This window comes from Monodelphis domestica, chromosome 4 (assembly GCF_027887165.1).
Source record: "Monodelphis domestica isolate mMonDom1 chromosome 4, mMonDom1.pri, whole genome shotgun sequence".
Lineage (NCBI taxonomy): Eukaryota > Metazoa > Chordata > Mammalia > Didelphimorphia > Didelphidae > Monodelphis > Monodelphis domestica.
In genome coordinates, this window is record NC_077230.1 from 290,263,848 (window position 1) to 290,279,323 (window position 15,476).

General features: G+C 37.6%; 1 protein-coding gene across 2 annotated transcripts in view; it reads right to left on the reverse strand.

Moving 5' to 3' along the window:
• Positions 1–437: 437 nt before the first annotated feature.
• The window catches only part of CRYL1 (crystallin lambda 1), a 213,156-nt gene continuing 198,117 nt past the window's right edge, over positions 438–15,476 (reverse strand). Inside the window, exons 7-8 of one of the 2 annotated variants that reach the window (XM_007495199.2) lie at positions 1,602–1,708; positions 438–1,132 (exon numbers count right to left, since the gene is read on the reverse strand). In XM_007495199.2, coding sequence (XP_007495261.2) covers positions 1,019–1,132; positions 1,602–1,708 — 221 coding nt within the window. In that variant the 3' untranslated portion in view covers positions 438–1,018. Of the gene's footprint in view, positions 1,709–15,476 lie in introns of both variants that reach the window. The other variant, XM_056794670.1, reaches the window with a different exon arrangement.

Consider the following 15,476-nt stretch of genomic DNA (forward strand, 5'->3'; position numbering starts at 1 on the left):
GAAGATTAGTATCTATTGTGCAACTCAGCCTTAAAACTGTCCATGGACATGCAAACAATATGTCAGAGGTGGGTTTTGAACTAAGATCTTCCTTCTTTATCCACAAGGGGCATGTTGGTGAACCTATGACACAAGTGCTGGAGGAGCTGCTCCCTTCCTCCTCCCCATGCATGTCTGAGGGCATTTCTCTCCTCCTGTGCTTCCTCCCTCCCCTGTCTGGGGTAAGGCAGGGGCTCCCATGCAGGGTGAGGGTGCAGTTTGGGCACTCAGTCTCTAAAAGTTTCACCATCACTGCCCTCATGCCCTTTCTCTCTAGATAAAGGCATTTCTAATAACTGCTATTAAAATACCACCATCCAGTACAGGCCATCTGAGTGAGGCTTCTTCACCCAGCACTATCATTGGCTGAAAGATCATTGAGAAAATAGGTCACTGTATGGGAATCAGAAATATTTATTAAGAAAAACTTTTACAAATAAATGCATAGATAGTCATTCGCAGTGCTTTGATATGATGTGGCACATTTAAGAAGAAATGATTTGACAGACATTTCACTACAAATCAAAGCATCAGGAAGCTAACAATAATATCATTGAGTAATGCTAATGTACACAATCTCAGTAAAAAAACAAAAAGGATTATGAATCTCATCAATGATTGTTTTTGTTTTAGGCAGTCACCAAGTGATCTCTTCATCAGACTCTTGGTTGTCTCTGGTGCCAGGACAAACAGCCTGGGTTTCCTCAGCTTGTTCAGTGCTCCTGGAAACACACACCTCTCCTGGTCCATGTTTCTGAGAACACCAAATGTGCATTCTCTGCTATAACTCTGGGGCATTTGCCAAAGCTTATCAAATCAAGTAGGGAGTTCCTATACTAAATGGGGAGGAGTCTTCTCTGGTGCAAAAGGGGACAAGGGTTTTCATTGGTTTAAAGCAATCAGATTGGACATTTCTATGATTATATTCCAGAAAGTGCTTGCCACATGAAGTGTGACAACAGTGTTGTTATGGGGAACTTCACTCAGCCTGCATTTGGCTTTTCAACTTGGCAAGCTTCATGAGGCATTCATCCCGCCACTGCCTCCTGGCAGCCAGGTGTGCTGGGTCAGCAGGAATGTGGGCACACATAGCCTGTAGTAAAGGAAAGAGAAGATCTGGTAAAGCAGAGCTCAGAAGGAGATGTTGGGTCCACTCTGTTGGCTCACCTCATCAACCATGATTTTTTCATTTTCCAGGCAGCACAAGAGAAGGAAAAGTCAATTTTATCATGGTACTTCCCAGTTACTGAGAGGATGTTGTTGCCTCTACAATTTTATCCTGAGACCAGTCAGCCCTGGAATTACCAAATGAATTGCTTTTAAGCTCTTGAATGATCTTTCAAGTCCTGGTGGCTCAGATAAGACCTGATCAGGAGCCATAAGGACCTTCTAGGGCTAGTAAGCAAGGCAAAGATTACCCCCAGAATTCTGTATAAAGCTGGAGTGGGAGAGAGAAAGCAAGAGGTTAAGAAGGGGCTGGGTTTCAAATGTCTAAAGTTCTTAATTGCAGACAAGAGGCTGATCTGAATTGGTGGAGTGGCTTTCCACACCAGAATACATACCTGATGAACATTCTCTAAAGTTGCTCCAGAGAAGTCTGGAATTGGCCCAAAAGTTTTTAGGACATGCTTCATGCCTTCACTATATCGTTCACAATAGTTCGACATGCCTGAAAGGATGAGGCAGGACTCAGAACATCAATAATGTAAATATCACTACACAGTGAAAATCCTCAATCATGAAGACTTTTTTAAAAAATCAATAGGCTTGACTTTGGGGGATAGCTGGGTGGCTCAGTGGATTGAGAGCCAGGCCCAGAGATGGGAGGTCCTGGGTTCAAATATGACCTCAGACACTTCCCAGCTGTGTGACCCTGGGCAAGTCACTTAACCCCTATTGCCTAGCCCTTACCACTCTTCTCCCTTGGAACCAATCTACAGTATTGATTCTAAGACAGAAGGTAAGGGTTTTAAAAATAAATCAATAAAAATAAAACAATAGGCCTGACTTTGCAGGAAATTAGATCTAGTTTCTCATTAAGCTCAGCAGTAGTTGGGCTAGGATAAGGAAGATTACCAGGTCTTTGTGTTTAAATAGCTCCTCCCTCCCCCTTTTCTGAATTCAGGTCATGAAATCCTGGAAAAACCATATGACTCCTCAAGTCCAATGTGATCATTATCATGATCGTGATCAGTGAGTAGCCCATGAAGAAAGCTACCAGGCGTACAAACCCTTGGGACTGCCTCCTTAAATAATGTGAGTTGTAAGCAAAGTAAACAAAGGTGAGATTGTAGTGAATAAATTTCTAAGACCTTTATTACTGCAAGTTCAGTCAAGGAAAGGAATTATCCAGGGCAAGAAGAGAGGAAAGCTCTTTCACTGGAACCCTCTACCACTTTCTGAAGTCTTATTTCCTCCTCTAATAAAACCTTTTGCCAAGGCATCCATGATGTCTTCATGGGCATTGGTCCTTGCCAATTCTTCAAGTACACAGACATCTCCTACTTTTTCTTCTCAAAACTTTTCCCCTACACCCATCCCAAATCCAACTGCATAGCCAATGTGGTAGAGCTGAAAAAGAAAATTACTAAGGAATGAAGAAAGTAGGCAATATAAAGCAACTGGTACAAGAGCTTCCAACAGTCAAGTTTATATCAGTTTAGAAATGTTTTTCTATGCAATCCTCTCTGATCCAAGAAGGGGTTGGGAAAATTCAGAGGTGGGGATACTCCGGTAATTACTTTTTAATTAGAAATGGTATGCCTATGATGAGAAGCAGTATGCCACATTGGATAGAGAGCTGGCCGTGGAATCATGAAGTCCTGTGTTTGAGTCTTGCCTTTGACATATACAAGCTGTAAGTCTGGGTATATTTCTTTGTTCAGGCAACTTTCTATGTTGCAGACAGTTTCCAATTAGAAATTTCTCACACTGATAAAATCACAGATTTGGACTCCTACCCACTTTCCCCTCTTCTCTCTGATCCCCAATGTACTCCATTTAAGTAGAGGGCTATGTAATTGGAAATCTATTACCCTAAAAACTGCATTTCCCAGGAGCCCATCAACTTCCTGTCATTACGTGGTGATATAGAAAGGAACATATATTGGGTGGGGTTGCTGGTCTTGCGCTCTTTGCTTCCTGGGTTGCCACCATGGTGGTAAGCGAGGTTTTTGAACACGGAGATTAGCCATGGGCACATGGTTTTTTTACTGTTACCTTTTTATTCCTTTATAATGATCATTAATAAATCTCTAAAAATATAATATTTTAAGTATTGTACATTAATTTTAATTTTTACAGGACTCAGGACGAACATGTATTGCACTACTCTGGGACTACCCTTCTCTGCCATGTCCAGGAAGCTCATAATTAGGAAACCTCATCAATGTATAAGATCTAATTATCTTTGGAACTCACACTTCATCATCTCCCTGAAACTCCACACCTTAGCTTCCATTTATGTATCTTCTTCCCCCTACCCCACATTAGTCTGTAAGCTCCTTAATGATAGATACTGCCTTTCTTTTTTTTCTTTTTTCTGTATTTGTATATATTAATTATAGTACAATAATCATAGACTTTAGAGCTGGTCTTTTTTTTTCTGGTTCATTTGCCTCATTTTACATTGAGTGTATGTTTTTTATACCCTTATCTTTCATCTCAGAATCAATACTATGTATTGGTTCCAAGGCAGAGGAATAGTAAGGGCTAGGCAATGAGGGTTAAGTGGCCTGCCCAGGGTCACACAGTTAGGAAGTCTCTCCTATGATATCCTTTTTTTTTACTTCTACTTTTATTTTTATTTATTTTTTAAATACTTTACTATGTTTCCATGATTTATTTTCTTTTCCTCCCCCCTCCCTGAACCAACAAGCAATTCCACTGGGTTATACAGATGTTATCACTTGATACCTATTTCCATATTATTCTTTTTTGCTACTGAGTGATTTTTTAAGGCCTAAACCCCAAATCACATACCTATGTGTGTGTGTATATATGTAAATATACACACACGTGATAAGTGATGTCATATGTTTTGCTTTTGCATTTCTTCTCCCATAGTTCGTTCTCTCAATGTGGATAGCATTCTTTCTCATAGGTCTTTCAGGAGTGTCCTGGCTTGTTGCATTGCTACTAGTGGCAAAGTCCATTACATTGGATTGTTCCATAATGTTTTACTTTCCGTGTACAATGTTCTCCTGGTTCTGCTCCTTTCTCTCTACATCAGTTCACTGAGGTTCTCCCAGTTCATATGGAAATCCTCCAGATCAGCACAATAGATCACCATCACCATCAGATACCACAATCAATTCAGCCATTCCCCAATCAATAGACACCCCCTCATTTTCCAGTTTTTTGCCATCACAAAGAGTGCAGCTATAAATATTTTTGTACAAGTATTTTTCCTTATTATCTCTTTGGGATTCAAACCCAGCAGTGGTATGACTGGATCAAAAGGCAGTCTTTTAGTGCCCTTTGGGCATAGTTCCAAATTGCCATCCAGGATGGCTAAATTAATTCACAACTCTACCAATAATGCATTAGTGTCCCAATTTTGCCACATCCCCTCCAACATTTATTATTTTCTATTACTGTCATATTGGCTCCTATTATATCTTTTAAAAAATGTTTTAAATACCTCTTACCTTCATCTTAGAATCAATAAGGCAGAAGAATGATAAAGGCTAGGCAATAGGGGTTAAGTGACTTGCCCTTAGTCACACAGTTAGGAAGTATCTAAGGCCACATTTGAATCCAGGACTTCCTGTCACTGAGACTGGCTCTCAATCCACTGAGCCACTGAGCCATCCAGCTGCCCCTTTATGTTGTATTTTTAATCAAACTCACTCAGTAACACATCTAAACCTATGCCCTTCCCAAAGGGCACTGTAAATCTAGCATTTCTTCTACTATACTAATTTGTGTGTGTGTGTCATCAAAGCTAAGATCATCACTCAGTATCCTGACATGCCCAGAAAAGTCACCCTACCCCCATTGTGAGTGCAACATGATCGTCCTGACATGCTCTGTCTGTCCTCATGAGTTCCTTGCTCACATTCCATTCTCCAAGCCTTCCTGGGAGGCAGCTAAAATGTTATTATACTCATTCTCTAGGAGGAAGGAGGAAGGTGAAGTTGAGCTTAGAAATCCAACCCAGTCAGAGGCAGATCCTGGGTTTCATTTTTTTGTCTTTTAAAGAAAGAACTAAAGACCCCAAGTCCTGGCAGAATGTTCTGTGCAGGGAGCTCTTCTTCCTCTTCCTCTTGCTGCTCCTGCTATAACTTTGGCCCATTTCCAATGTTTCTAAAGCCATAAAAACTTAGCAGGGTGTGCTTTGAATTCAGCAATCAGTGAAATGGCAATAAAGGAGGAAAAGGGAAGAATGGGATACCAGAAAACCTCATTCCAATGATCATCCACCCCTTGAAAAATACTAGAATAAGTCATTCACAATTAAAATGAAATTAAAATGTCCTTGGCTCTGAGGCTCAACTTTTTTTAAGAAAATGGAAACCAAAACCATCTTTTTCAATGTTCAGTTCATATATGCCCCATATCATAGGACTTGATCCTAAATTCACTAAGTTTTGTTCCATTTCATTTTGCCTCTAGGACATTTTTCTTATATTTCTTCAAGTCAAAACATTATCCATTTCCCGGCAGGGCAGGTAGGTGGTTCAGTGGATTGCCCAGAGACAGGAGGTCCTGATTTCAAATTTGACCTCAGTCTCTTTCTAGCTGTATGACTCTGGGCTAATCACTTAACCCCCATTGTCTAGCAATTGCTACTCTTCTGCTTTGGAACCAATACATAGTATTGATTCTAAGATGGAAGGTAAGGGTTTAAAAAATTAACCATATTCCTACTTAGAAATATATATGTATGTATATATATGTGTATATATATATATATATAAATGTGAAAAAAGATTTGGTATTAGAAGGATCTTAGTACAACTTTACTCTTCATTATTTTATGGATAAGGAAACTAAAGCTCAGATTAATGAAGCGAATTGCTTAAAATCTTACAGAGTAGATAGTAGACCCTGGATTTGAACCCAGAGATTCTGATGCTAATACTGTTGTTCTTAAAGTAGTCAAATGGTTAAAAAAAAAAACAATTTTCCATTCTGTTTATCTTTTATAAGTGCCTTCAATAGTCCTGGAACTTGGAAAGTATCACCAAGTTTTTCTCCCTTTGGATCCCAGGATATTTGTTAAATAGCTCTCTTCCACCCTGCTGAACAATGTTACCTTTGGGTTTTGGTTTCTACCAGAAAAAAGAAGCTTTCCTTGTTTAATATATATTATGATATATTTTTAAGAGTAAGGAGTAAGGGGATGGCATTTGACAAATAGGCACTGCAGGAAACCCAGGCAGATTATGTATCCTCCACAAGAATAAAAGAACCAGGAAGTGCCAAAAAGACATTATTTTGTGAAGTGGGGCACAAGCCCACTGGAGGTACCCAGTCACACAATTAGAAAGCAAAGACATACTAACCTGATCTAGCATCCAGAGAACATGATATAGAAAAACATCTCCTTCCTCAAGGAGGGGTTATCATTCTGCTAGAACCTATCTTTTTTTTAAACCTTTGCTTTCTGTCCTAGTAACAATTCTGCAATAGAACGGCAAGGGTTAGGCAAACAAGGTTAACTGACTTGCCCAGGATCATGTAGCTAAGGACGTGTCTAAGATCATTTTTGAACCCAGGTCCTCCCAACTCCAGACTTGGCTCTCTATCCATTGTGCCACCTATCTGCCCCTAGAGCCTATTTCTGTACTACCTTTCACCTGTCAATGTCCTCATCTGCCCCCAAATCAACACTCCATCCCAAAAACTAGATTTAAAGTCACATAAGAGCTGGTTTTAAACCCCATCTCAATTAGTGACCTAGGACAAGGCATGTCCCTTCTCTACTTGGGCCTCAGTTTCTCATCTTATTAAAATGAGATGATTGCATTAGATGGTCTCTAAGGTCCTTCTAGGTAAAAAACTTTTGATCCTTATTAAACATCTCAAGGAGAAAGGGGCCTGGGATCTAAATACCCCAAAAGTTTGTTTTAATAAACAAGTTAATCGGATAAAATGGGGTATTGGATAAAACTGGGGCAAATAAATTGACAGCTTTTTAAAACAACAAAAAATAGCCCCAGTTATTTCTTCAAGAAGAAATAAAAACTGAAAGTTTTTACTTACTATACCCTACAATTTATATTTTCCTGCAGTTTCTATCTTTAAATTCTCCATTGTACAAATATTTTCCACAGTATGGGCTCAAGAAATATTTGTTAAATAACTTTGTCTTTTGTAAAAGGAACAAATTAACACAGTTTCTGGATAAGTTGCTATGGAGCCTATCCACTTTCTTTAGTGACTCATTACTCTTCTCTGTAGTTTCCATGAATGTTAATAAAAGCTTAATGTGTTTAAGGATTCCCTGAGGTTGTACAGTGGATAGAGTACCAGATCTGAGGTCAGGAAGACTCTTCTTGAATTCGAATCTGGTCTCAGATACTTATTAGCTGTGTAACCCTGGGCAAGTCACTTAACCAGTTTGTCTCCATTTCCTCATATGTAAAATGAGCTAGATAAGGAAATGGCAAACCATTCTGGCATCTTTGCCAAAAAAACCCCAAATGGGGTCACAAAGAACATGAAATGACTGAACAACATGTACTGATAATTAAGTTAACACTGAGAAAGGAGTTCTAACAATTGTCCCTTAAAAAGACTTTCTTGGTTGTCCAGAATGCAAAGTCACCCACATCATAAGTGGCTAAATCAGGATTCCAACCCAAAACCTTTCCACCATACCACCCTGCCTCTATCAAAGTCTACTCCATGTTTATGATGCATTATTACTATTCATATTAAAGTACCACAAATAATATTCTAGCAATTTCATTACTCTCTCTTTAAATGTAATATTCACTAAAATTATGGAAGAGAAATACACAGTTTTTATGAACAATACTAATATTATCTGTATATTTAAATGCCCATATTTGTTGATCTTCATTAAGTTCATAACAAAAAAATACAATTTAAAATTTTTTAAAAGATTCAATAGATATCAAGATCCTGCTCTGATGTCCATCATTCTGGGCCAGCAAGGCCACTAAATCCATTAAGGCAAGAAGTGAAAAAATGATTGTTGGTCTATTCATTGAAGATTCTAAACTTACCCCTTAATTTGTTCATTTTAATTTTTTTAATTTGGATTAATGCCTTTATTCCCAGATATCTCCCTTTCATATCCCCTACCCAGTGAACAATCCCTCATACAAAGAATAAGAAAGGAAGAGAAAGGGAACAAAATTCAAAGAAACTAACCAATACATCAGTGGAATTTGTCAGAATATATGGTGCTCCAAAACTCTAGTCCTTCATCTCTGCAAAGAAGGATGGATTTTCTCATCTCTTCTTTAGGGCTAAGTTTCCACAGTACAGTTTCACATTGTCCTTCACTTTTCTATTTACATTATGGAACTCATTGTGCCTAATGTTCTCCAGGTTCTGCTCACTTAACTCTTCAACAGTTCACCTAAATCTTTCTATGCTTCTCTGAATTTTTTATATTTAACATTTCTTACAGTACACTAATTTTCTACTACATTCATGTTCCACAACTTATCTTAGATGGTAAGTGCCTAGGGCATGCACATATATATTTATTATATTTCATTAGTGAGTTGACAGATTCAGAGAAACCTGGGAAATTTTATGTAAAATGTTACAAAGTGAAGTAAACAGAATAGGAGAAAATCTGTACAATGACTATAGCATTGCAAAGGAAAACTACTTTCAAACATTTAAGAACTCTGTTCAATGCATGACCAATTGCAATTCCAAAAGACTTATAATGAAGTATTTTTTTCCTATTTCTTGTCACTTCCTACTTCTAGACATGCAGAATGAGATTCATTTTTCAGAGATGGCCAGTATATGTAGGTTTTGTTTACCATACTTATTCGCTACAGGGGAGGGCTTTTTTGGGGGGCAGGGGGACATGAGGGTATATGAGGAAAAGAAGGTAGTAATAATAGTGATATCAAAAGAAAAGAGAACCAGTTAAAATATTTTTAAAATACACAGAAAAGAAAAGAAGGCTCTTCAGAAGGAAATACAGACAAGAGGGCAGTATTGGAAGTACCATGTTAAATATAATATACATTATTTATACTTTTTAAAGAATAAACTCTACATAATAGAGGTATAGCTCCATTTACAAACCCCTGTTTCTGGTCTTTGTATATTGAAATGTTCATGTTTCTTGATGCTTATCAGGATGATAATAATAAAGAAAACTTTTATGTTTGCACACATACATATGTACATACATATAGGTTGTAAGAATCTAAAGGGCTAACATGGGAAAGAGGGATTAGATTTGTTCTATTGATCCCAGAGGGATGAACTAAAAACAGGAGGTAGATATAAAAGTATTCTAATAATTACAATTTCCAAAAGCATGATGGGAGGGAGAGTCTTACCTCTCATTACAAGTCTTCAAATGAAGGCTTAGTGACTCTTTATGAGGGATGATGTAAAGGAAACATTTATTCAAAGAGAAATTGTGCTAAATGTTCTCTAGTATCTCTTCTAGACAGATAGGTGATCCAATAGATAGAGTACCAGGTTTAGAGTCTGGAAGACTCATGTTTCTGAGTACAAATCTGGCTTCAGACCCTTTCTAGCTGATTTTCAGCAAGTCTCTTAACTCTGTTTGCCTCAATTTCCTCATCTGTCAAATGAATGGGAGAAGGAAATGGCAAACCACTCCAGTATCTTTTCCAAGAAAACCCCAAATGAGTTCATGAAGAGTAAGACATGACTGAACACAATAGAACAATAATAAGAACCATTCCAAATCTGGTATTCTATGATATAATTATAATAATAATGGTTAATATGAATACACTATTTTATACAATGTCTTCTTTACTATAACCTTACATGATAGATCAATGCAGATATTGTTATCTCTGTTTTACAGATAAGAAAATGGAGGCTTAGTGACTTTGGTGACTTGCTTGAATTCTCATACCTGGTAAGTGTCAAGTTTGGGACACAAGGCCAGTTTCTCTTTTCTCCTTATCCCATGACTAAAGCAATGAATTTCTGTAACTATTGGCATGTATTAGATAAATATTTTATTATGTATCTCCACATTGTTATGTAAGAATAGAGTTAGGTCCAAAGAAAAATCACATAGACTGTAAGTAAGGGTTTACTGAAAAATCTCTGGGAAACATATGTTTTTGCAGCATAGGTAGGCACATGATATGAAGGCCAAATTAAGGAGGTTGGTATTCCAAACCAACCTGGATTTCCCCAGGTTGATGCTTACTAATTTAAATGAGCATTTCTGGTTTTAAGAGATGTCTTCCCAAAGCTTGCTGATGAAGATCAAAAAGCAAAAGGTTCCAGAGCTCAGTTCTCCAAGGGACAAGATCAAATTCTTTTTTCAGAGCATCTAAGTCCTCACAGCAGTGGTAAGTTGCCTGGGGTGAATGAGTCAATAGCAGAGTCAGAAAATGACCCAAGACTCCTAATTTAAGCAAAGCCTCTTTATATAAAATGAACAATACTTTCATAGAAATGAATCAAACCTATCCATTGAGTAATTTTTAATTATAAAAACCAAATCTATGGGTGAGGAGGGAAATATCCCAATAAAGCACAAGGAATAAGAAACATTCAATTTTATGGTGATTTCTAACTATTGCTAAATTTAGAGATCAGATAAGCAGATAAAAATAGATTATAGCTATACAGCTGCCAGTCTCACTTCTAATAAGACTGTGCTCTCTCTGACCCAAAGCTATTGCTATTTTCTTTGTCATTGTAGAACAAAAAGTTCACAAAAAGAGAAGAAACCAAACAAGTCTTAGTCATACATACTACACAATGGTTCCAAACTCTAGTTGGCCTCAACATAACATTTTATCAAGAGCAGAATGGTATTCTGACCTTTAAACTCACTCAATGTTTTTCCCCTAAAATTCTTTATTCATTTAAAAAATCAAATGATCTTAACTATACAGAGTTAACAGATTATAAGAAATTGATTAGAATTTAGAAGTCATTTTTCTATTGAATATGAACAGGTTGTTTTCAAGGGAAAAAATCAAAATAATTTATAGTCATAAGAAAAAAATTCTCCAAATCACTAACAATTAGAGAAAATAAATTGAAACTACCTTTTATCCATCAGATTCAAAAAAGCAGACAAAAATGGAAAATGACAAGTGTTCCCTGAGGTATGGGCAAACATGTACCTTAATGCATTGTTGGTGGAATTGTGAATTGGTCCAGCCATTCTGAAAAGCAAATTCTTAAATTTTGTATCTCTTTCGATCTAGTGATAATATTGTGTCTCTTCCCTAACAGATCAATGAAAGAAAATGTCTTCTTTTTGAGGTGGCAAGGAACTGGAAGCAAAAAGAGTCATTAAGTGGTTGAACAAATTGTGACATGAGTTAACATTAGGTCTGGTGACAAAATAGGTTTTTCTTGAACAACTCCACACAATATATGATGTTCTTCTGAAGATTCTGGCTGTTTGACCTTAGTAACTAAGCCTGGTTTCCATTTCTATAAAATGAAGATAATCATATTTACACTACCCATTTTACAGGGTTTTTGTGGGGAATGTTCTTTTTTTTTTCTTTTGAATTAACTTATTTAGTCAATTTAGAACATTATTCCTTGGTTACAAGAATCATATTATTTCCCTCCCTTCCCTATCCCCACCCTTCCCATAGCTGACACACAATTTCACTGGGCATTACATGTGTCCTTGTTCAGAACCCATTTCCATGTTGTTGGTGTTTGCAGTAGGATGTTCATTTAGAGTCTACCTCCGCAGCCATATCCCCTCAACCTATGTATTCAAGCAGTTGTTTTTCTTCTGTGTTTCTACTCCCACAGTTTTTCCTCTGAATGTGGATAACGTTTTTTTCTAGTAGATCCCTCCAAGTTGTTCAGGATCACTGCATTGCCACTAATGGAGAAGTCCATTACATTCGATTGTATCAGTCTCTGTGTACAATGTTCTCCTGGTTCTGCTCCTCTCACTCTGCATCAATTCGTGGAGATCATTCCAGTTCACATGGAATTCCTCCACTTTATTATTTCTTTGAGCACAATAGTGTTCCATCACCAACATATACTACAATTTGTTCAGCCATTCCCCAATTGAAGGGAATCCTCTCATTTTCCAATTTTTTGCTACCATGAAGAGCACAACTATGAATATTCTTGTACAAGTCTTTTTCCTTATTATCTCTTTGGGGTACAAACCCAGCAGTGCTATGGCTGTACCAAAGGGCAGATAGTCTTTTAGCACCCCTTAGGCATAGTTCCAAATTGCCCTCCAGAATGGTTGGATCAATTCACAACCCCACGAACAATGTATTAATGTCCAGACTGTGCCACATCCTCTCCAGCATTCACTACTTTCCTTTGCTGTCATGTTAGCCAATCTGCTAGGTGTGAGGTGATACCTCAGAGTTGTTTTGATTTGCATCTCTCTGATTATAAGAAATTTAGAACACTTTTTCATGTGCTTATTAACAGTTTTTATTTCTTTAACTGAAAATTGCCTATTCGTGTCCCTTGCCCATTTATCAATTGGAGAATGTCTTGATTTTTTGTACAATTGGTTTAGCACTTTATAAATTTGAGTAATTAGACCTTTGTCTGTCTGAGGTTTTTGTTATGAAGATTGTTTCCCAATTTGTTGCTTCCCTTCTAATTTTGGTTGTATTGGTTTTGTTTGTACAAAAACTTTTTAATTTGATGTCATCAAAATTATTGATTTTACATTTTGTTATTTTTTTTCTAGATCTTGCTTGGTTTTAAAGTCTTTTCTTTCCCAAAGATCTGACATCTATACTATTCTGTGTTCACCTAATTTGGTTATAGTTTCCTTCTTTATATTCAAGTCATTCAACCATTCTGAGTTTATCTTGGTGTAGGGTGCAAGATATTGATCCAAACCTAATCTCTCCCATATTGTCTTCCAATTTTCCCAGCAGTTTTTTATCAAATAGTGGGTTTTGGTCTCAAAAGCTGGGATCTTTGGACTTATCATAGACTGTCTTGCTGAGGTCACTTACCCCAAGTCTATTCCACTGATCCTCCTTTCTGAATCTTGGCCAGTACCAAGTTGTTTTGATGACCACTGCTTTATAGTATAGTTTCAGATCTGAGACTGCAAGGACTCCTTCCTTCACATTTTTTTCATGATTTCCCTAGATATCCTTGATCTTTTGTTCTTTCAAATGAACTTTGTTATGGTTTTTCCTAATTCAGTAAAAAAAGTTTTTTGGTAGTTCAATGGGTATGGCACTAAATAAGTGAATTAATTTGGGTAGGATTGTCATTTTTATTATGTTAGCTCATCCTACCCATGAGCTAGGGAAAGTTCTATGTAAGCTTTACTGTACTGTACAAATGTGAGCAATTATTATCTGTGTAGCAGTTGGGTTGAGGACTTGAGAATAGAGGAATAATGTCCTGAAGTGTCATTTGCAAAAAGAATAATTTCTGATACTGTAATGGAGGGGGAGAAATGGAGTCAACCACTACTTATTTTAGCACTAGAGTGTGGTAGAGATGGAATGGAGCTAAAAGGTGGAGAGGGGGGATAGATTGTTCCTCCTCTCTCTTCCCCTAGTAAAACCCACAGTAGTTGTCTTTCAGGGTCACAGACTATATTTCTTCAGAGACTGGGTTGAAACAGAGGCCAGGACTGAATTGCTTCTCCCTCCTCAAGGAGAAGGTGTAGCTTTCCTCTCCAAGCTTCAGGTCTCCCTTCTTAGATATTATGAAGCAGGCACTTGAGCTAATCAAACAGCTATTTATTCTTAAGGAACACATAAGGTTGGGCAAGTAAGATGGTGGGATAAGATAATGGGAAAGTGGGAAGTAGGAAATCCCTAAAAGCTAACAACTGACCCCCTTCTCCCCAAATCCTGCAGGATCAGGCTTTGCCTGCCTGGCTGATCTTCTTGGATCAGTTGTGAGAGCTGTCCTGACTTCTATCTGTCCTAATTATGATATGAAGCTCAAGGACTGCTTTAGAGGGATTGAGGGGAAATCTTCCTGGGCTGGATAGCTTTATGACAAAGTTCTATCCACTCCTGTTGTCTTCCACTGGATTCACAGAAGGATGATCAAGATTCAGAGGTTCTCTCAGACCAACCTCTCTGAAGGGCTCTCCAAAGAGAAGTGAGTTAACTGCTTGGATTTTTCTCAGCTCTTCAGTTCCTTCTCTGGAATGCTCTGTCCTTCTTGCCCTTCCCCCACTTGATTTGTTCCTCTGGCAGACTGAGTCTGGGTTTCCTCTCTTACAATAATTTCACATGTCTACATACCATACATAAACAGAAATTAACAATTAATTTATGGATTTATGGAATTATGGAATATTAATGTATGGAATTAATGGATCCAATGTAATCATTTCTAGATACTTGGAACAGCCCAATCTGAGGGCTACAACATTGATGGCACATATCCTCATGATGTCATTGATGCCGACAATAGCGGGGCTGCGGAATGCTCAGCTAATTAGAAGCTACAAAGGAGACCACTAGAAAAATTAACATTTGACAACAACAATAACAAAAAAAAAATCTAAGGCCTAAATAGAAATCCTGTATCATAATTGCTATTTCCTTCCTTCCCACCTTCTCTTCAAAATTCATTTAATACCTGCTTAGTGTAAGGCACAAACCTACATGTAAAAATCTCCTTACACTTGTATTTTGGAAATAGTATGCAAAAAGATCCACGTGCATGCTAGGGGTTTATATTTCCATTGAGCAGGAAAAAACATCTCAACCAAGTTATTTTACTAGGCCTGGATAAACCTTTTGTAGCATTGACTTTAGGGAAATATAACATCACAAAAAAAAAATATATCAAAAGAGAGAAAAATATTCCAACCTCCTGGGAGAGCCTCGATTTCTGTGTGAAGGACAACCAGCCTTTCGATGTATTCTAAGTCAGATCTTACAAGTCTAACATTGCCTTTTGGAATGCTCTGAGGTTGAAATCCATATCCATCCATCACTGTCAGATTCAGCCCACTAGACATTCTTATCAGACATCTCTTGTTTAAAAAATTATTATGAGCCTCCATCCTGTCTGCTGCAAACTATTGACTTCTCAAGTTTCTGGCTTCACTGGCTTTTGTTACTATTTGTTGGAAAGGTGAAGCTGTCCTCAGTGCCCTCCTCCCTGCTGATTTCTGGGGTACCTGGATATCTTGTGATTATTTTCAGTACCTAACATAATGCCTTACACACAGCTGGTGTTCAATGGATTTTGGAGGGAGGGAAGGAAGAAAAGTGCAGTTAGGCCACAGGATTGCTACTTAAATTTTTAAACAAGTAAATTAAGTCCGTTAATTG